At 33.9% G+C, this 23,047-nt stretch overlaps 1 protein-coding gene across 1 annotated transcript; it reads left to right on the top strand.

Annotated features, from left to right (window-relative positions):
- The first annotated feature begins 254 nt into the window (after positions 1–254).
- On the top strand, positions 255–836 carry LOC137815523 (uncharacterized). The gene is made up of 2 exons (XM_068618638.1): positions 255–335; positions 438–836. The coding sequence occupies exons 1-2, from the start codon at positions 255–257 to the stop codon at positions 834–836; spliced, it is 480 nt and encodes a 159-aa protein (XP_068474739.1).
- Positions 837–23,047: the final 22,211 nt, after the last annotated feature.

Raw genomic sequence — 23,047 nt, 5'->3', positions numbered from 1 at the left:
AAACCTAAAACATCACACAGCTTTAGGCTTCATTTGGATTTGACACATCAAAGCTTCCCATCTTCAACAGAAAAGAATGAAGAAAAAAGAGAGAAAAATAAAAGGATCGAAAATAAAGAGAGAAGTGCTCCCATAATGAATATACCCTATCCTCATTCTCATTCAAGAAAAGATAAGGAGAGGCAATTTGCAAGATTTCAAGATATTTTAAAAGGCTACAAATTACTATTCAATTTGCATAAGCCTTAGAGAAAATGGGCACATATGCAAAATTTATGAAGGATTTGCTGACAAAGAAAAGAAGACTGATAGAGGAAGAGACTATAGAGTTGGAGGTTGGTTGTCGTGATATCATTTAGAAATCTTTACCCTTAAAATCCAATGATCCAAGAAGTTTCAATATCTCTGTAAGTATAGATGCTTTGTCTGTGGAGAAGTCTTTATTGGATTTGGGGGCTAGCATCAACTTAATGCCTTTAGCTATGATGAAAATGATAGGTGATTTGGAGGTTAAACCCACCAAGATGACACTACAGTTAGTTGATGGATCAATTAAGTATCTGTATGGTGTGGTTGAAGACGTCCTTGCCAAGGTGGACAAATTCATGTTTCATGTGGATTTTTTTGTGATGGACACAGAAGAAGACAAGGAGGTTCCCTTTATACTTGTCACACCTTTCTCAAAAATTGCTACAATTATTATTTATGTTGATAATGGAATGCTTAAAGTGAGAGCTCAAGATGATGAGGTGAATTTCAATTTTTTTGAGGTTTTGCAACCTTCCAACAAAGGGAAAGTGATGGAGGACCATCCAAGCCATCATATACAAGAATAAAGAAGGAAGAATTATTTGTATAAATGGTAGAATAGTCATGTATATGACCTGTATTTTGCACTACTTTCAAGAGTACTTTGTAAATAAATCAAAGACACTCCAGAAACCCTCACTTGTCACACAAGTAAGGTTTTCTAGAGAATCTTAAGAGGACCTACATGGAATCTCCTTAAGCCACTAAACGTCACTATAGTTAAGCTTGCTTAACTAGAGTTATGGTAGCTTAAAGAGCAAGGTAGCTTCATCCTCTTCATCTATAAATAACTCAAATGAACACCATGTACTCATATTTGTCATTATTGAATGAAGTATTCAGATTTTGAAACTCATTCCCTCCCAAATCTTCCTTGCTAGAGAGCCTTATTGGCCTAGTAAAACCTTAAGAAAGTTGGCCACAACTCTTTCTTCTTCATTATACCTCAAACCCGTTCCAAACCTCACCTTTTCCTTTCCTTTTCGATGCACATATTTAATCATTTTTGTTGTAACTCCATCTTTTCATCCAACCCCAAGCTTGGATTGCATTAGGTGGATCAGAGCACACCAAAGATCCAGCCAAGCTAAGTCAATTTTCACCAAATTTTTTTTGCCCAACTTTGTTTCTTCACGGTTTCATCACTATTCTTGATTGTTTGTCATAGTTCTTTGTTCTCTACCATTTATGTTTCCACTACTTATCTATTGTTTCCACCGATTAAAAACCATTTTTCGTCGTTTATATTGAATGAAACATTTAATTCTTTTGAAGTTTACTCTCGCTTCTTTTACTACAATTCCCCCATAAAATTGTTTTCACCAAATTCTCTTACTTTGAAAATTTTTGGGACTCACTCTAGTCGATTTCTTTCAAACAAGTGTGAAAAGTTTCTTACAATCAACCATGAGTGGCCCATTTCATCAGTCTGGTGTTCATGGCATTATAAATGCTTAAACTCAACATGATATTTGTTTCCAACTAGACCAACAGACTAAAAATCTTTCTGAGATAAAGGAATTCCTTATACAATATAAACAAACTCAGGAAAGTAAAACACATAGGTCTAGGAGTAAATATAGAGAATCTTCACATAGACCTAGGGGAAAACACAGGGAAGGGTATTATCGAAACACTGAACTTTATAAGAAACCCTATTCTCCAAGTAAAGAGGCATTCTATAATTCTTATAATGTGGATCAATATTCTAGCTCAACCTACCCTGGGCAGGATTACAAAAGGGAGGGTCATTCATAAAGCCACATTCTAGGGAGAAGACTTCTCAAATGGTATCTTTTGTTGAACCTATTGTTTGTAAACCTACTTTTCCATATCTAAAGCAATTTATTACAATAGGTCATAATTTTATAGATGTAGAAAAAGATTATATCTGTAGAGAGAGAGAGAATTTAGCAAAAAATTAGCATCTCTTCCAAGAAAACACGAATCTCCATCCTTAGAAACTCAAAAGGAGGTACCTCAAATTATATCTACATTAACAATAGAACATCCTACAAATCTAGAAAATAATAAGCAAGAAATAAAGATATCTTCTAAAGAGTTGATTAATATTGAGCATATAGGAGAGGAGTCTAGTTCTAGTATTGTTCATGTTCCTTCTAATGACTCTTTACTTGATTCCAATATTTTGTTTAAAAATGTTAATCAACTTCTTACTTTCCATAGAGAATATGATTTTCATCATACTTGTCAAATTTTTTAAAGGTTTTCTCTTATGGATAGTTATCAACTTATACCTTTGTTTATTCAAATGTTGAAATACACCATAAATACTCATTTCCCATCTTATAAACATTTTTTCTTTCAAAATGATGGGGATTTAGTTATGACTCAACAAGTGCAAGTCAAGCCTTATTTAGGACCTTATGATAAAAAGGATTTAAGATCCATTGTTCCTATAGAAACTTATGATGTTTTATTAGAAAATGCTAGGAATTTTTCCAGTCCTTTTTTTTTTACTAGGGTTGTTTTAATAAACTTGTTTTCACTAACAAAGGAAATAGCTTTGTGACTAGTTTTGCCTTTTAAAATTATTTGTCTAAAGCTAAACCAAAGTTGGTTCAAACACCTTATGAAGACTTGCTTGTACTCAAGCACGACGATCAAAAGTTTCAGCAAATTCATGAAGTACAAACTCAAAATAACAAAAACAATACTCCTTGGATCTATTTTGTCAACCTATCAAATAGAGGGTACCTTCACCTTACCCCCAAGGTCCTCTTTTCCATTTTTCTTTTTCCTTTTATTGTACACATTTCTTTCATGTTAATTTTTGATTGTTTTTATAGGGGCACTTTTAAGCCTAGCAAAAACAATAAATTTTTTTCTATATTCTTATTACAAAGTGGACTTTAAGCCTAACTCAACCCCATAAAACCGGCTCATGAGGTTGAGGTTTGCACCCACTTATATACAATGAAATTTCCTCATCTCTAGTCAATATGGGATCTCCAACACACCCCCCTCACCCCGAGAGTGACAACTCGTGCGTGGGACTATATATTATGGGTGGTCCGATAGCGGCCCGATAGCAGGTGGCACAATAGGCCCAACACAAACATTCACTAGGATAGGCTCGAAATGACTCGGATACCATATCACGAAGTGGACTTTAAGCCTAACTCAACCCCATAAAATCGGCTCATGAGGTTGAGGTTTGCACCCAGTTATATACAATGAGATGTCCTCATCTCTAGTCAATGTGGGATCTCCAACAATTCTCTTCACCCCACACAAGGTCGCGAGGGTACTAGTAAAACTATAAACAACTTTTTCAAGACAATCTTCAAATTCACACACAAAAGAAATCATATGACCATATTACCTCGACACAAAAAATAAATTGTATACTTTTATCACCTAATCGAGGTAATTCTTCTTTTTATTATCTTTCGCCTTATTCTACAAAGTTTTCTCATTTCAGTGTGGTATTTTATTTTCTACCTTAGGAAATAAGAACCACCATAAAGGTATCATACAAATACATTGTTTGTTTTTATATTTCCATATCCATCTACTTCTACTCTTTTGTATTCTCCTTATGTTTGTTATCCTTTTAAAGTGGTTTCATGAACTAGGTGGATCTTAAAGTCATTCATTTCACATAAGGTGAAACTTTAAACTGGATATGAGGACAAATCATTTTGAAGGGAGGCATCTTGATGGAGGATCATCCAAGCCACCATACATAAGAATAACGACAAAAGAACTATATGTATAAATAAGTAGAATACTCATGTATAGGACCCTTATTATCATTTACTTTCAAGTGTATTTTATAGATGAATCAAAGACACTCTAGAAACCCTCACTTGTCACACAAGCAAGGGTCTTTAGAGCATCTTAGGAGGAAAAATATGCCCCTTCTTAAGCCACCAAACCTCATTATAGTTAAGCTTGCTTAACTACGATTATGGTAGCTTAAGGAACAAGCTACCTTCACCATCTTCATCTATAAATACCTTAAATAAACCTCATGTATTCATATTTCACATATATTGAATGAAGTAATTTGAATTAAGAAACTCACTCTCCCCTAAATCTTTCTTTGCTAGTGAGCCTAAAAGGCCTAGTGAACCTTGGAAGGTTGGCCACACCTCTTTACCCTTCATTGCTTTCACCATTGTTGTCAAAACTTCACCTCTCCAAAACCACTCGTTCTACTCCTCCAAAGCCTTCCACTGCCTCATTACATTCCAATCAACAATCAACTACTTAGATTGCATTAATTCCAAATGAAGAAGAGACTATCATAACGAAAAAAATTTCTAAAGATAAAGGGAGAAACAAATAAAATATGAAAAATATAAATAAATGAAAGAGCTTGTAGCCAAAGGAAGAAAATGTATAGATTGAGAAAAATAATTTATAAGAAGAGAAAAAGTACAAGCTTTTGTTCAAAGAGAATAGAAAGAAAGAAAAGAAAAAGAGAAGGAAGAAAAGAGAGAAAGAAGAAATAAAGGAGAAAGAAGAAATGATAGAAAAATCAAGAAAATAAGAGTTTCTCATAACACCCGTTACAAACATGGATGAATAATCTGTAAAAAGGGGTTACAATACTTTAAACTCTTCTTTCCACTTAAATCATTATGCTAATTTTTCTTTTCACTTAAATCATTATGCTAACTCTTCTTCCCAAGAATCTAAAAAACAACATTTTGTGGTGTTGTTTCCTAGTTTGGACAATGAACAAAACAAAGTGGACAAAAATATCTTTCAAAAGTGCCATACTTTTTCTCATCAAAACTTCTATAAAAAAAATTTCGTTATTTCCTTACTCTTTTCTATAAATACATTTGTACCTTTTAATAAGGAAATTTATTCAAATATTGTTTGCCATTTTCTACATATGGATTAGATCCATGAGGAAAATAAAAAGAAATGAATAAATAAAGGAGGCAATCCCCCTACAGTTTCATAGGGTTTTCTTAGTTTTTTTTTCTTTGTAATTCTTTTGTCCTGCCTTCGCATGGAAGGCTAAACTCTTTGGTTGATTCTTTTGTAATTCCCCATGAGTTTTGAGGTTTTGTTCAATAAAATTTTCGATTTTTAATTCTTTATAGAAAAAAAAGGAGGCAATCCCTAAGCATCACTTGCATATTCATATCTTTTTAAGAGGGAGACAACCTTGATTTAGATAGCCTAAGGCCTAATTGGATGTCAAGGTACAATCCTCTCCATTAAAGAAGGAAGAGGCAAGAAAAGAGTCTACATGTTCACTTATAAGATCACATGATCCTTGGAGGAGTATTGGAGCTTATAAACACTTCAAAAATAAAAATAAAAGAATTGAGCAATATGGAACTGCTTTGCATGTTAACTTAGCAAGTAAAGAAAAAAAAACGGGAGTCACTAGTTTGTGCAATGTGTTACAGAAGCATTTGATTTTTTTTAAATGAATTAGAAGTTGAAATTATTCTAGAAGTCAAAATTCATCTAACTTTTTTGCCCCCGGTATTTCAAATACAACGGGTAAGAATACCGTCGAGAATTTTGTTTCTACGTTTTAAACTTCGTTCTTGTCTCTATTAAAAAAAAATTGAACTGGAAAATGAAGTTAGGCTAGTATCACTATTGAATATGCATTTTTATGCCAATTTAAAAACGGTTAGTGTTCATATATACTTTGGTTGACATTGCTATCAAGTAATGAAATGAGAGTGATTCTGTAAACACTTGGATTGAAATTTTGCCATAATAAGAGAACTCAGAGAGGCATTTCATGTGCATCATCTTATTTTTGTTACAGTAAACCAAAATGGAGAGTCCAAATGCGTAGGATCTTTTAAATGGGTTTTTTACTGAGACACATAACCACTTCATCCATGTGTTGTTAGGTTTGGATTTACCAAATTTTAAGGAGACTTACAAAACTCTAAATCTTTTCCCTATAATCTTTTATTAAGAGTGTTTATGATACTGTTTTATTTTATTCTTACTTAAAAATGTAGATGAATTAAATATAAAAATTATATGTAATTTGGTTTATTTGATTTGAACATAAAATAAGTCTATACCAAATTAAAATAAATTTTGCGTTTTAGTTTGAATAAGTTTACAATTTTTTATAATTTTTATTAACTTATATATTTGATATATTATGATAAATGATTTTTTTTTTTCTTTAATGTTATATATAATATTAAATATTTTTTAAAATATATTAATAATATTTTTTTGTTCTAATGAATAAAGGAAGACATAATTTTCACATACACATTTCTAATATATTAGTAAAATAATAGTTAATATAATAATTTGTAAATAATTAATTTTAGTTTGATTTGATTTAAATTAATTTTAACACTAAAAATAATTATTAAATAAAAATTAATTTTAGAGACTAAATAATTAATTATTATATTTATTAGATTAGAGAATATTTTATAAACTAAAAAAATTGTTAGATACCAATAATTTGTTAGTTTGAAAAATAATATCTAACTTAGTTAATATAGTAATTATTTTTTATTTAAATTTGATTATTATTTAATGATTTTTTTTAGTGCAATGCACGTGTAAATCAAACTAAAAGGTAAATCAACCAAATAGTTTGACTAAAAAATATAACTTAATTAAAAAAAAATTAATCAAGTATAAATTTTTAAGTTAGTTTTAAGTTTTTTTATCATTTCCGAACACTTAGTATTTATTAGCTTATACAAAACTATTTTTATAAAAAAATTATCCTTTTAAATATTTACTCAACTATTATAAATTAAAGTATTTTTTTAATAAAATTTTATGCTAGTCATTATTATGAAATCTGAAATCTCAACTAGGCTAAACCAAAACTCATACAAAGAAAGGAATAACCTTATACTAAGCGAAACATGGGTAACTTATACCTATTATGGAAAAAATTCAAAAAGAAATGTTAGAAGGAAAACTATTGTACCTAACAAAATCTTGCCTATGAAGAAAGGCAAGATTGGTTATCCGCACAAGAGTTACTTTCTCTAAATATGTGAGAAACTTTAAAAGAAATACTTCTACAATAAACAATACACTTATTCCATTTATTTCTAATATGCTAAGGAACCTGAGTACTGGACTGAAAAGCAGAGGAAGCCAAAAAGGAATCACATTATAAAAAAAAAGACAATTGTAACCCATTTTCTGAGATTCTTCTATGGCAAGGATAACACTCATAAACTCAGCGACCAAAAAAGAATGGACCATAAAGAAAGAAGAAAACTCTCCAATAAAATCTCCAGTACTACCACGGAAAATACCAGGACAGGAAAGACCAGGAGAACCTCTTGAAATACCATCATTGCTAATCTTAATATAACAGAAGAAGGAAAATCCAAACTGACAGTATACAATGAAGTTAATGATATCACAATGAAGTTAATGATATCTTTTTGCATACAGATGCTAGAAGCATTCCTGACTAAGCACGTAAAGTCTCTAATAGAATCAATGGTTGTATGAAGGCAATCTTCTACTGGAATCTAGCATGATTTATCATCCTCCAAATTATTCAAACAAAAAACTTAACCACAATCAATTTGATCAATTTAATCAAAGAACTATTATCAAACCTAATAAAAGAGATAAGATCCTTGGCCAGATTGAAGTTGATACTAGGAAAATGTTGTTTAATCCAATCCCAAATATAAGTAACAGAAGAACACTCAAAAAATAAATATTGAATAGACTCCTCCTACCTAAAGCAAATGTACAAACTTTTTTTGCATGCCTATGTCAATAGGAAGTCTTCCATGAAAAAAAATTCCAAAAGCAACAAAGTTTTAGCAAGTGGACCATATAAGTTTCCTCCAACAACAAAGAGTAACAGTATCTGAGCAAAATCATCTAGCAAATTTAAAAGTAAAAGTACATGAATCTTCCAACATCCAATTCGGCATATTATAAATTAAAATACTTAACTTGAAAATTAATCATTTTTTACTTTCCTCAATATCTCGATTACATAGTTTTAATATTACATATGAAATATTATAAGTTAGAATACATAGAAAATTAAAAATTTTACTTTCTTCAAGCTAAAAATATTTGTAATATTGCATCTATTATTCCATCCTCCTTTTTAATTTTCTTTAGTACACTGTCCTCTAGTAAGAAAATCTCTTTTTATTAGGGATGACAATGTGAGGTGGGCCATGCGGGTCGATCCGTAGCCCGCTACTAAAAAGCGTGGGACGAACTCACTAGTCTAGCCCACTGACCTGCTTAAGCCAGCTCCGCATAACCTATAGCCCGCGCGGGCCAACAACGAGGCAAGGCGGGTTGGTCCCCGCATAAATAAAAAAATAATTATTTTATTTTTTCTACAAAAAAATTATATCTCACTCACATTATTATTATAGTGTGACATTTATTTTATTTTATTTTAAAAAAATAATGTACCAAAAAAAGTATGTTTTATTTTAATCATCTAAAGAAGTTGATATTAAAAATAAGAATGGATTTAGTTTTAAGTAAAGTTTTACATTAAAATTTGTTAATAAAAATAATATAAAGAAGAGATTTCATTAAAATATTTTGTAGCAAAACTTTGAGAAGATACTCTCATACATTTACATACATATAGAAGGAAAATATATGCAAAACAAAACATTAATTATTTTTAATCAATCCTTCTAACAACCCTCATACTTAAATACCTTTATATTTTTTTTATCTTAATTGACTAAATTAAAACAAGGATGGAATTTTAATTTTTTAATAGCATAAATATATTTTGTAATTAAATTTTAATGTTAAAAAAAATATTTTCCTTATGTAGGTTGACCTGTAGGCCCGCGACCTACCTCTTACGCGGGGCGTGCTAGTGAAATGAGTCTGCACTCCTTGTGCAGATGGGTCAACCCGACCTGCATTTTGCGGGACTAAACGCGGGGCTGACCTAAGCGGGGCGAGCCAGCCCGCATTGCCACCCCTACTTTTTATGATCTCAATTAATTATTTTATCTTATTCTTCATTTATTTCTTCTTGTCTATTGTGTTTTAAGAAATTTCTAAACTAAATTCCAATAATTTTTAAAATAATTGTTAATTGTTAAAAGTTATCTATTACCACAATTTAAATTATTCATTGTAACATCCCTATATTTTTCCCATATCTAATAACCATAATCTGCACGAAATACCAAAATAAATATATAAATATAAGACAAATATGTTTACAACTCTTTGATATAGTGTTTCAAATTATATTCTGTTGAAGCTGGAGGAAGCTTCTTCCCTACCAAGGCTTGATGTGTGTTTGATGAAGAAAATAGCTTGAGTGCTTTGAAGATTGTAATAGGTTTTAGATTCGTTTGTAATTAGGCTTGTAATTGTGTAAGGTTGCCTTTTGCTGTATAACCCATCCTAGATGCCTAACCAAGTCTAGATCAAGCACATGATGTGGTTAAATGGTTTTTGAAAAGCTTTTTAAAGTATTTTTAACAGTTTTAAATCAGTACACAAATAAATCTATTTTATGGAGAAAGAATCTGTTTATTTCTTCTCTGTTAAAAGGCTTTTCTAAAATTCTGTTAGGGCACCATAGGTAAAGCTAAGTTAGTTATTTCAGTTAAAGCTGAGCTGGCCTGTTTGCTATATTTTAATTTGTTTCACTGAGAAAGAACAGGTTTATTCTTTGGTGGGTTGAAAGGTTTTTCACAAGTTAGTTAGGGCACCAAAGGTACAACTCAGACAGTTATTTCAGTTAGCTGAGTTGGCGGTTTTCACAAAATAAATCTGTTAAGTTCAAAAATGAATCTGTTGTTTTCATAACTGCTTTTCAACTGTTTTTTGAAAAGAGGTTAGAAACTGTTTTCTTTATAAAGAAAAGTCTCTCTCACATGAAAAGAAGCTGAGCAATTACATTTTTGACAGAGATCAAACAAATTCCATGTGAGAAGAAGGATTGAAAGTTTTTTTAAAGGTTTTCCAAAGAGATTTTCAAGTGTGCTTGTTCTAGGAAACCTTTGATCTTGGTGAAGGTGCTGGTGCAGTTCTGCAGCAAATTGAACTACTGGTTTTGAGTTCTTGCATCTTCTTTTCAGGTGTAATCTTTCCTTTATTCTTGTTTGTAAAAGTGTAAGTGTTAGTCACTCCTTGATAGGGTTTCTTGGAGTGCAAGGTGTGCTGAAATAGGGTTTTTCAGCATTGTTTGTGTTGTTCTTGTAGTGTTGAAGAACTGCTGTGTTTGTAAGTAATTGGTACTGTTTTTAGTGGATTCCACCTTGGGGTAAGGTGAGACTGGATGTAGCTCTGTATGAGTGAACCAGTATAAAAACTTGTGTGCCTTTTCTTCTCATCCCTGCACTCATCTCTGGTTTTGCTTAATTCTGTCAAGAACTAAATCTGTTCTTTTGAAATTGAATCTGTTAATTCTGGGTTTAAATAAGAACTGTTCTTCCTGATTTGTTAAAGCTATCTAATCTCAAACAAGGCAGGTGTATATGCTGTTTTAATTGATTTGCAAACAAATTGTCTATTCATTAAAACCTGAGAAAGATTCATTCTCATTAAAACCTTGTGTTGAATGAAGTTGATTGATTTCTTGGCATAGCTGTATTCTTCATACTCATAAAATCAAAATTAATCTGATTCTGTTATAACTCTTTGTTGATTACAATTTTAATTTGAGCAAAGTCAAATTGTGCTAGACTGCTTTGAAGAATCAATCTGTTTCATGTAAAATCAATCTGTTCTTTTTGCCTCTGGTATACTAAAAATTGTGTGTTCTTGCGAAAATTTTATAAGCTCAATTCACCCCTCCCCTCTTGAACTTAGACACTAATAGACCCAACATATTCCTCTTCATAGGACTTTAAATATTTACATAAAATTAAAACAAATATTAAAAAAAAATTCATCATCTAGCTTCTCAGTGAGGAACTTTATCACCTGTAACATCATTTGCTCCTGTGTAAATACACAATCATCACAAATTAAGGAAAAATAACCACAAAATAAAGCAAAGGGTGAGTTAGCTATTTTTAAAACTTCTAATATGAATATAACTTTAAATATCGACATAAAGCCATCAATTTTCATGCATTTCCACATAACCATCAATGACTATAAAAATTACAATTCATTTTTCTCATGTGAAACTTCTACTGACTCTCATCATATAGACACTTGACTCTACTTCCAGAAGACTTGTGTATTGAAATTAACATCCAGAGACCTGCACCTGTCATACTGCTCGTTGTGAAATCCACACAGCCATGCGCATAATCATCTCAATATCTCATAATCTCATATGACTAGGTAAATCCATTTGATCTGCTATGATCAGTTCTTTCAAACCTCAGACTCAACCAAATGGACCTCCTTCGACTCTCACCAACTAAATAACTTCATCTATGTAATTTCATTATATCAGTAGAGTCAGGATCGTCTCATTCACAGGATACTCACAAATCAATACACCCTAATCAAATCTAAACACGGTATTTTCTTTCCTGAAAATACTATGTGATGGCAAATTCATGAAGTTCTTCTCAGAATCATGTGAAAGATGGTGCGGAAGCCATGGATGTGTATGAGCAAGATCCTCCTAAGAGCTATGGTGATCTTGAAGGTGCATGGTGTGTATGGGAGTTGGGAGGTTCGGCCAGCCCAATGAGAGGTGAAGGATGTGAAGATTAGAACCTAGAAACTAGGTAGAAGCAAAGCTTGGCACAAAGTTGGCAGCATAACTTTACAATCAATAATCTTGGAAAATACAAGAGATGGCCTTCCTATTTATAGGCTATAGGGTCGTGAAAGCTAAGCTAATTCCTAATTAAATGAGAGCCAAATGAAATGCAAAATGACAAGGCACATGGCACATGTGCTCATGACCGACCAAGTAAACAAGTTTCTAGAATGTTCACTCATTTATGCTTTCTAATACTACTCTAATTACTAAGCACCCCTAATGGGCCTCCATGTAACATATACAAGGCCTTCTCATCCCAAACCGTAGCTTGACCCATGTGAACGTGAATCTGCTTGGTCCTAGACGGTCTAGGCTTCCTCCTAGACGCTCCTTATGTAGCCGCTCCTCATCATGGCTAGACGCTCTCCTTTTGAAGTCTAGACGCTCCTCATCATGGGCTAGACGCTCCTCACATGGTTCTAGACGGTCTAGACTTGGAGCTTGGCTTTTCATAGTGTGGTGCGCTTGGCCCTCCTCCATCACTATGTCTTGATTAAATTCATATTCCAAATATCACAATATCCAAAATCACACAATCAAGTCATACCAAAGCTTAGAATTTCAAAACACACAATATTTCATCCAATACTCACATAATTATCTAATTAATTTTTTTTAATTAAATATAAATAGAACAAAATTTTACATAATTTATAATAAAAAAATTATAAACTAGAAATAACCAACCTTTAAAAGGCAAGTACAAAATTGGCTTGAGCGAAAATCTTTTAGTGTGAGCAAAAATGCACCTGCGAGCAACCCAGAAAATTTGGCTTAGGCGAAAATTTTCAGTTTTAGCGAAAATGCACTCGCAAGCAACCTAGAAAATTTGGCTTGAGCGAAAATCTTTTAGTTTGAACGAAATTGGACCACTGGGCACTCTAGAATTTCCCCATTTTCGCTTGAACGAAATTCCATTTCGTTTGAGCGAAAATGGACCATAAAGTACATAAAAAATTAACCCATTTTTGCTTGGACGAGATCCCATTTTGTTTGAGCGAAAATGAACTGAGAACACCTAATATTTTCATTCAAATTGTTATTTTTTCAAATATACTAAACCAAAGTAACAAATTCCTTGTTAGAGTTGGATAGTTACTCTAAATCAAAATCAAACAACCAATACTCAACAACATTCTCCTTTAAGCGATTCATCAAACTATTTAAATATATTCCTTTACTTATTCAAATAAAAAAAATATATTATTTTTTAACATATACCATATATAAAATTTCACATTCAAATCTCAATCAACTTCTGCAAGAAATTTTGAGATTGGTGACCACGTCACCCCTACATCCAGATCTTGTAGCCTAGGGTTCTATTGGAAATTTAAAACTAGTTTTCCTTACCTGAACTTGAGTAAATGCTCACTTAGAGCTCCAAACCTACCAAAAGCTCAAGGGTAGCTTAGCCTGCACCACAAAGTCTTCATAAAAAAATCTAACTATATCACTAGGATCCTAAGCTAACAAAGATTAACCCTAAAGTTAAAAGGGTCACATGCAAAGCCTACACAGAGACAGACCTAACAAGTTCAAAATTTAACTCAAAGGGAAGAGCAAAAATTAACTTACTCTATGAAAGATTTTGATTGGTCAGTCTTGTAGTATTCATTGTCAGGATTCTGATAGCGGAGTCTGGTCGCCAAACTGATGAATGAGAAGATCATAATCTTAAAGAGAAGGCAGAGGAAAGGAAAAAATGGAGTTTTTATAGAGATAATAGTTCTTCTAAAATGAAACAAGAATAGCTGAAGCTCTATTTATATAATTTTTTTACTTTAATAATAAAATATTTAGGTGTCATTTTAATTGTACAACTTCTACTCTAAGACTAATTTTTTTGTTGTCCTTACAATCTTCATAAATCTAAAATATGATTACATATTTAAAAACATTTCTAGATTAAAAACTTTTCTTATAATATGATTTATATTCACAATATTTATTTATTATAAATTTTAATTATATGGAATAAATTTTTTTTGGAAATACATAAACTAAAATATTAGTTTAAAAAATAAATTAATATATATACATATATATATACATATATATATATATATGTTTGTTACCGGTAAATATTTGTAAAATATAATCCTATAGGTTTATGTTCTTGCCGACTAACCTGGGTCGGACTTTGTCGGTGGACTCCAGGCTAACTTCTTTGCTTGTTGTTGTTGTTGTTCCGAGACGCTTAGCACTCTATAATGAGGGGAGCTCCATTTGTTGATTACACTCCAACGATGAAGTCAGTGAGAGCATTCAAACTATGAATATATGAATAGAAAATTTGTATCAGTGTAGAGTTCCCAAAAAAACCTAACTTTGCTTAGGGTCTCCAGCCCTTTTTTTTATAGTTTTCATAGACTTTCCTCCAGCAGTTTCATCAGGCAAGAATATTCTGTTAATATATGCTTTTATTTTACGAGTTCATGCAACATCATTGCTAACATTTTTTATTTACATCGAAAATATATACGCTTAACTAATTCGATTATTTTTTATGTCATTTTTGCTTTAATTATCTTTTCAATATGGATTGCCAATTGTCTAGGCCGACCTCAGAACACATCAATGGGCTTATCTTTTATCCTAGGCCGAGATAGGTATTTTTCAAATGGGCCTGACCAACCGAGTTATCACATTTAAATGCTTGGGTCAAGGTTTCGAGCACGTCCGACCAGTACACAGTCCCCCAGGCTCAAGCCGGGTTTGAGGAGGCTTACTTGTACCGGTGACTGACACGACATTTCTTACAAGGGGTAGCTGGGACACGATTTTCGAAGCATGTTTGGAAAAACATCTCACCATACTAAATATGATGCATACAGGTGGCACACACATCAACAGTGGGGAAATTCTATTGTTTCGTCTTCACTTCTTCCATACATAATGTTTTTCCTTTTTCAACTCATCACTCTTTGTTTCTTTCTCTGCACATACAAGAACTTTCCTCCCTTCATCGTGCCACCTCACGCCATCGTCTTCCATCGAAAAACCAGGTATATTTTATTCGTTATACATCGATTCGACTCATTCTATATGTGTTTTGCCCTGAACTACGTTCGCATTCTATCTCTATTTATGCTTAGTTATCTTCGAATATGGATTATAGTTCTGCTTATACCTGGGCAAAAAGGAACTGCTTAGAGAAACCTATGTTTTTACTACCCGCTTAAAAATTAGAGAGCTTAAAGAATCGTGGGGTTTAAGCAAAACGAATGAGAGTTTAGTGAAAGTAGTAGAGTGTAGGGAAGGGGGGCCTATATGTAGTGATGAGTCATTAGATCTAGACAGACCATTTTTTTTTCTACGCCACATTTTTCACAAAGGTTCTACCTCGCCATCCCTTATCAATCTTTGAAGAAAAAATGTTAACCGAGTCGAGCGTAGCACCCGCCCAACTGCATCTAAAAAAATTTCATAATTTTATGTTCCCAGCTCGAAATTTCATCGACTGTGGAAGTCTTCCTCTATTTCTTCGAACTCAAACATTCTAGTCGTCATTTGTGGGTTTCTTTAAATGGTGCCCCTGGGAGAGGTTTGCTTACCCTCTTGCAGTCATCTTACAAAAACTTCAAAAATCGATTCATAAAAGTCCGCGCCTCAGCAGGAGATCCGTCTCTACTGGATGGCTTTCCTTTGTACTAGACACCCAATCCCCGATTCCAGAGTTTTCGACGCCTGGAAGACTTGTCCCCAAGGGAACAAGGTATTTGCGAATTCTTGGAAAATATCAAGGTCATCTTGGACAACACTCCTGAACAAAGAATGTTGAAGATGGTTGCTGCCCCTTCAAGATTGTGTTTGATGAAGACTTGTATGTAGTGTTTGATGAAGACACTTATGTACTTTCCATGTATTTGCGCTTTGCTTTAAGTATGTCTTAGTTAGTGCTTAGAGGTTGTCTAAGAGTAGCTTTTTGCTGAGTAACTCACCTCATAACCACAGGCCATGTGTTAAGAACAAGCATAAGTTTTCTAAAACTGTTTTTCACATGTTTTACACAAAAACACGTTTTACTGCATAAAAATAAATCTGTTCTTTTCTAAATAAACAGATTCTTTTTCTCCACTGATGCCTTGGCTAAAGTCTTGCAAAAATTTGATTTTGTGCATCAGGTATTTTGACTAAGTCTTCTTCTTTTCAAAACGACTGAGTTTCAAATAGTTAAACTTCCTCTGTTTTCGTTTTGAAAAATAAATCTGTTCATCTGTAAATGAATAGATTCTTTTTTGCCTCTGGTGCCATATCATACTTAAACGTTTTTCAGTTTTTTCTCAGCACCAGAATGGTTGACTAAGTCTCCTCACTTAACAGATTCTCTAACTGCTTTTTGAAAATAAATCAGTTAATTTTATTTTCAATCTGTTCATTTTATAACAGCTTTAACTGTTTTTCAAAATTCTGTTATAAGCTGGCTTTCTATAAAATGCAAACTTGTTTTCTGAGTTAAACAACGATTCAAACAGTTAATACATTTGCAAAAAACAAGTTTTGACAGCAGAGAGTTAAGTGTTTTCAAGGATTAGCATTTGTTCTTCAAAGATTTCAAAAATCATAAAGTGCTTGTTTTTGGTTTGGTTCCAAAAGCTTGGTGTGAGGTGCAGCTACTGTTCTAGCAATCTTGCCTACTGGTTTAAGGCAGATCTGGGTACCCTCAATCAGGTGTAGTCGTTTCACATCTCTTTCTTGTAATAGTTTGGTTGAACCCTCTTCTTGATAGGTGTTCTTGAAGAGTGGGTGTGTGTATGCTGAAATAGGTTTTTTCAGCAAGAGTACCTAAGTTCTTGTAGGTTTCAAGAACAGTGGGAATTTTACTTGGTTGTACAGGTTGTTAGTGAATTCCACCTGTTGTTGGTGAAGACTGGATGTAGCTCAGGTTGAGTGAACCAGTATAATTGTTTGTGTTCATTCGCTCTCTCTCTCTGCAATTTCGTTTCTGCATAATTGATAAAACAGCAAAGAAATAAATCTGTTCAATTGAAAATAAATCTGTTCTTTCTGGGCACTGTGCATACTGTTCTTGATTTCTGAAAAAGGTGTTTGAATCTGATAAGAACATACATAATCTGCTAAAACCATTGGAACAGATTGACTGTGATAGGCTGTTCAAGAAACTGTCAATGCTATTAATTGAACCTTAAACAAATTGCTTAAAGTTGAAGCTTGCTGTTTTGTGATTCATTGTTCTTAATTTCTGGAAAATTTCTTGACATCAAGAAGAACACTCATAGTCTGTTAAAAGTCACTGGAACAGCTTGTTTGCAAAGGTCACTCAATTAACTAGCATGTTATCAATTGAACCTTAATCACTTGCTTGAAATTGAAGCTTGCTATTTTTGTGTTTCACTGTTTTTCAAATCTGATATCTGTGTGTGTGCTGCTGGAAATCCTCACTGCATAGTCTTGTGATTAGCTTTGCTGTATTAAAAGCGTTTCAAACAGAAAAACAGTGCTGAAATAAATCTGTTCATTTTCACATAAATCGATTTATTTTCTATAAAACTGGGTTAAACATTGTTTCTGCGAAGAAGTTTTAAAAGGTCAATTCACCCCCCCTCTTGAACTTTGGCACTATTAAACCCAACAATTGGTATCAAAGCTAGGACTTGTATTTTAATCAAGTTTGTTTGTAATAATGTCTGAGTTTAATGTGCTTTTTGCTGAAGGTTCTGCTGTTAATAGACCACCTATGTTTAATGGAATGAATTATGCATTTTGGAAAGTTAGAATGAGAATTTTTATGGAATCCATTGATGCATTAATTTGGGAAGCTGTGGTCAATGGACCTTATGTGCCAATGCAGGTTGTCAAGGATGAACAAGTGGAAAAGCCAAGATCAGAATGGAATGAGACCGAAAGGAGGAAGGCTCAACATGATCTTGTGGCCAAGAACATCATAACCTCTGCATTGACAATGGATGAGTTCTTCAGGATATCTCAATGTAAGTCAGCTAAGGAGATGTGGGAAGTCTTAGAAGTGACTCATGAAGGTACTGAAGATGTGAAAAGGTCAAGGAAACATGCACTCATCCAAGAATATGAGTTGTTCAGAATGCAACCCGAGGAGAGCATTGCTGATGTGCAGAAGAGATTCACCCACATTGTGAATCACCTCACTGGCTTGGGAAAAGAATTTGACAGAGAGGAGCTCAACACAAAGATTTTGAAGTGCCTCGACAGAAGCTGGCAACCAAAGGTGACAGCTATCTCTGAAAGCCGTGATCTGTCAAAATTGGAAACTGCTGCACTGTTTGGAAAGTTGATGGAGCATGAGCTAGAGCTTAAAAGACTTAAAGAGCAGGAAACAACAGAGAGAAAACCCAAAGGGCTTGCACTGAAAGCAACTGAATTGGATGAGATCAAGGAAGAAAAAGAAGATGCTGAAGATGATGATACAATCAGCCTTCTTACAAAAAGATTCAGCAAATTCCTGAGGAAGAAAAGCAAAAACAGGAACCAGCAGAAAAGAAGGTATCCTAAACACAATGATTCAAATTCTTCTAAATATACTTGCTTTGGATGTGGCAAAACAGGGCATATCAAAACAGATTGTCCAGACAATCAAACAAGGGACAAATCTGCCAGCAAGAAATCTGAAAGGAACAAAGGAAGGAGAGCCTACATCCCATGGGAGGAAAATGAAGTATCCTCAACTAGCAGCTCTTCAACAGAAGATGAGGAGAATAATTTGTGCTTCATGATGAAGGATGAGGAGTCAAGCTCTGAATCAATTGGAAGCAAGAAAAACCAGTGGTACTTGGACAGTGGCTGTTCCAAGCATATGACTGGAGATCTTACAAAGTTCACCAGCTTAAAGCTCAAAGCAGAAGGACATGTGACCTATGGTGATAATAACCGAGGGAGGATTTTGGGCAGAGGAACTGTTGGAACAGGGAATTCAACAACCATTGAGAATGTGCTGTATGTAGAAGGACTCAAGCATAGTCTTCTCAACATAAGTAGGCTTTGTGACAAAGGATACAAAGTGAATTTTGAGTCAAGTGGCTGCACAATCTCAAGTAATTCATCTAGTAAGGCACTGTTAACTGGTAAGAGAGTGAATAACATTTACTTGTTGAATATCATGGAAACTAACTCTTCAAATGAGTGCTTGCTGTCCAGAAGTGATGAGTCTTGGTTGTGGCACAGAAGGTTAGCCCACATACACACAAATCACTTGAATAAATTGAAATCTAAAGATTTAGTTTCTGGTTTACCTAACATTAAATTTCAGGATAACAGGCTTTGTGATGCTTGTGTGAAAGGTAAACAAATCAAATCCTCTTTCAAAGTTAAAGGATATTGTCTCTACAAAAAATCCATTGGATGTGTTGCATATGGACTTATTTGGTCCATCTAGAGTTGCTAGCTTGGCTGGAAATCTGTATGCTTTAGTTGTTGTGGATGATTACTCTAGATTTACATGGACTCTATTTCTTGCACATAAACATGATGCTTATTCTGCCTTTAAGAAATTAGCAAAAATTCTGCAAAATGAAAATGGTTGCTGCATAAAATCTATTCGAAGTGATCATGGGGGAGAGTTTCAAAATGCTAAGTTTGAGAGGTTCTGTGAGAAGCATGGGATAGCTCATACCTTTTCAGCCCCTAGGACACCCCAACAAAATGGTGTAGTTGAAAGGAAAAATAGATCACTAGAGGAACTTGCTAGAACTATGTTAAATGAATCTAAGCTTCCTAAGTATTTTTGGGCTGATGCTGTTTATACTACAGGTTATGTCTTAAATAGGACCTTAATAAGACCAATTCTTAAGAAAACCCCATATGAACTGTATAAGGGTAGAAAACCTAGTGTAAGTCACCTTAGAGTATTTGGGTGTAAATGTTTTGTATTGAATAATGGTAAAGAAAATCTTGGTAAGTTTGATGCTAAATCTGATGAAGGTGTGCACATTGGTTATGCTTTGAATGGTCATGCATATAGAGTCTTCAATAAAAGGTTGCTCATAGTAGAAGAATCAATGCATGTTGTTTTTGATGAAACTGATCATAGCCTATCTAAAACTGCTGATGAACCTGACAGTAATGAATTTAAATCTGTTTTAAATCAAAATGAATCGATTCATTTTGATACTGCTGATACACATACTGTACAAGAATCTACTGCAGCTGCAGGTTTGCCAAAAGAGTGGAAAACCCCAAGAGACTTAACCCTTGATAATGTCATTGGGAACATTGAGAAAGGAGTGTCAACTAGGAAATCCTTGAATAATTTCTGTGAAGCAATGGCTTTTGTATCTCAAGTTGAACCCAAGAATTTGAAGGAAGCTCTCAAGGACAGCAACTGGATTTTAGCTATGCAAGAGGAACTAAATCAGTTTGCTCTTAATGAGGTTTGGACTCTTGTTCCTAGAATACCTGAGATGAATGTAATTGGAACAAAATGGGTATTTAGAAACAAAATGGATGAGCATGGAGTGATCACTAGAAACAAGGCTAGGCTTGTAGCTAAAGGGTACAATCAAGAAGAAGGAATAGACTATGATGAGACATATGCACCAGTGGCTCGGTTAGAAGCTGTTAGACTGCTGCTTGCCTTTTCATGCATCAAGGGGTTCAAGCTATTTCAAATGGACGTGAAGAGTGCCTTTCTAAATGGCTATATAAATGAAGAGGTATTTGTCTCACAACCACCAGGTTTTGAAGACCATCAACATCCAGAATATGTGTTCAAACTCCAAAAGGCCCTCTATGGACTCAAGCAAGCTCCTAGGCAATGGTATGAGAGGCTAAGTGATTTTCTCACCTCTCAAGGCTATGACAGAGGCACATCAGATAAGACCTTGTTCATTAAGAAGAAAGGAGATGACTCAATTCTAGTCCAAGTATATGTGGATGACATCATTTTTGGATCAAACAATGGAGAATTGTGTGAAGCTTTCGTGAAAGTCATGAAGAGTGAGTTTGAAATGTCAATGATGGGTGAGTTGAACTATTTTCTAGGCTTGCAGGTCAAACAACTCAAGGATGGAATTTTCCTAAGTCAAGCTAAGTATTGCAAGGATCTGCTGAAGAAATTTGAAATGGACAAGTGTAAACCAATCAGCACACCCTTCTCAACAAGCTGTCATTTGGATCATGATGAAGCTGGAATTTCTGTTGATGAAACCAAATACAGAGGACTCATAGGATCACTGTTGTATCTTACTGCTAGCAGGCCAGATATAATGTTTGCAGTGTGCATGTGTGCAAGGTTTCAATATGCTCCTAAAGAATCACACTACAATGCTGTCAAAAGGATTTTGAAGTATTTGCAAGGAACTAAAGAAGTTGGCTTGTGGTATCCAGGTAATATTTCATTAAGCTTAACTGGTTATTCTGATTCAGATTTTGCAGGTTGCAAAATTGATAGGAAGAGCACAAGTGGGATGATGGAAAAGGCCCAAGCACAAGCCCACATGCAAGCCCACCAAAGGGTAGATTTGGGCCAACCATAGAGTTATGGCCAAGAGGATCCAAGAAGACGTTCTTTTACATAATCAAATGCCATAAACTCTAGTGTAGAGTAGACTTTAATTTCTTGTCAAAATTAGCATAGGAACTTTATTTGTAATTTTCTTAGAATTACTTTTGGCACCTAAAACACCAACCTAGGTAAACTTAGAGTTTCTAAAAAAACCTCTAAATTTACCAAGGCCGGTCTAGAAAGCCCATGGAGGGGGTGAGCATAAAAACTAGACACACCCCTCCCCATGTGCTCATTTGTGCACCCATGTGCCATGTGCACCCATGTGCTTCACATTTACATTTCATTTGGCTAGCATTAGGGTTGCATTATGGTCCTCCTTAGCCTATAAAAGGAGGAGCCTACACCTTGTATTTTCAAGTTTAATTGAGTATTGTTATGCTGCCCATTTTGTGCACTAGCTTTACTTCTCCTAGAAATCTAGGCTATAAACTTCAATCCTTCACCTTTCTTCCTTGAGCTGGCCAAACCTCTCAAAACCATACTCATCATGCACCTTCAAAGCCAACACAACTCCTAGGAGGGCTTTGTTTCACTCACCCATTGCTTCCGCATCATTTCTACTACTTTGATTCAAGAAGAACACATGAAAATGCCATCATTTGGTATCAGAGCTTTTGGTTCTTCAAGATGAGTAGCTTGGTCTTTTAATTTCAGTTCTTCTTTATTTCATCTTTGTCATTTCAATTCCTTACTTGTCTTGCTGTTTTTATATTTTAAATTGTTCTTGGTGTGCTTATGGAAGATCCAACCAAAGCACAATTGTTCAATTGATCTTGAACAAATTCTGTGCAGCTTGTGATAGGATTCCTTACACCATTGTGTGGCTGTTTTTCTTTTAGGAAATTGAGTCCTTATTGCTTTCTTATAATTGCTTCATTTTATGCTTTGAGTCTTTATTTTCTGAATCTATAAATGTTGTGTCAAGTCATGTGAATCCATATTTGTCAACAATTCTTAGTAGTCCTATTATTGGCTTGATTGTTTCTTGCTTTTGGGTCTCTTTATATTGCTTTAATCTGCTGTTATTTTGATCCTTTGGTGCTTTTTATTTTTAGTTTGAGTTCATAATTGTGTCTTAGTTCTTACACAATTTCCATTCTTACATTTCCATTGTGTTAATTTTGGTTATCTTGCTGTTTTCTTCCAGTTTTCCAGATTTCCCCTGTACCATCTCTCTGTTCTGGGCTGTTTTGTTTAAAAAACATTTTCCACCCATAGGAAAATTCTGATTTTCTGGAAAATGCAAGTTTAAAGTGTTATAGAAAAGACAAAAAAAGAATGAGGTCAAAAGAAGCAACAGAAAAAAAATGATAAATCTTACAAAATCAGAGTGCAAATCTTGAGCGCTCCAGCTGGCCTAACTGCACACCAAATTTGCAAAAATTATTAAAAAAAAATGGTGCATGCGTTTTAGGTGATTCCAAAGCCAAAATTTAGATAAGATCCTGAATTTTCTTGCATCCAAATTTCAGAAACAAATTTTACATTTACAGCTCAGCATAAATCGGGGAACAAACACGTTTTCTGGCCCACAACATTTTCCA

The sequence above is a fragment of the Phaseolus vulgaris genome, chromosome 1 (genome assembly GCF_051622355.1).
Source record: "Phaseolus vulgaris cultivar YP4 chromosome 1, ASM5162235v1, whole genome shotgun sequence".
In the NCBI taxonomy this organism is placed as follows: Eukaryota; Viridiplantae; Streptophyta; class Magnoliopsida; order Fabales; family Fabaceae; genus Phaseolus; species Phaseolus vulgaris.
This window is presented reverse-complemented; position numbering and strand designations above follow the sequence as displayed.

Coding starts and splice junctions, on each gene's coding strand:
- LOC137815523 (XM_068618638.1), top strand. CDS start 255: ATGGGCACATATGCAAAATTTATGAAGGATTTGCTGACAAAGAAAAGA. Junction 336..437: donor AAGAGACTATAGAGTTGGAG/GTTGGTTGTCGT, acceptor TCTGTGGAGAAG/TCTTTATTGGATTTGGGGGC.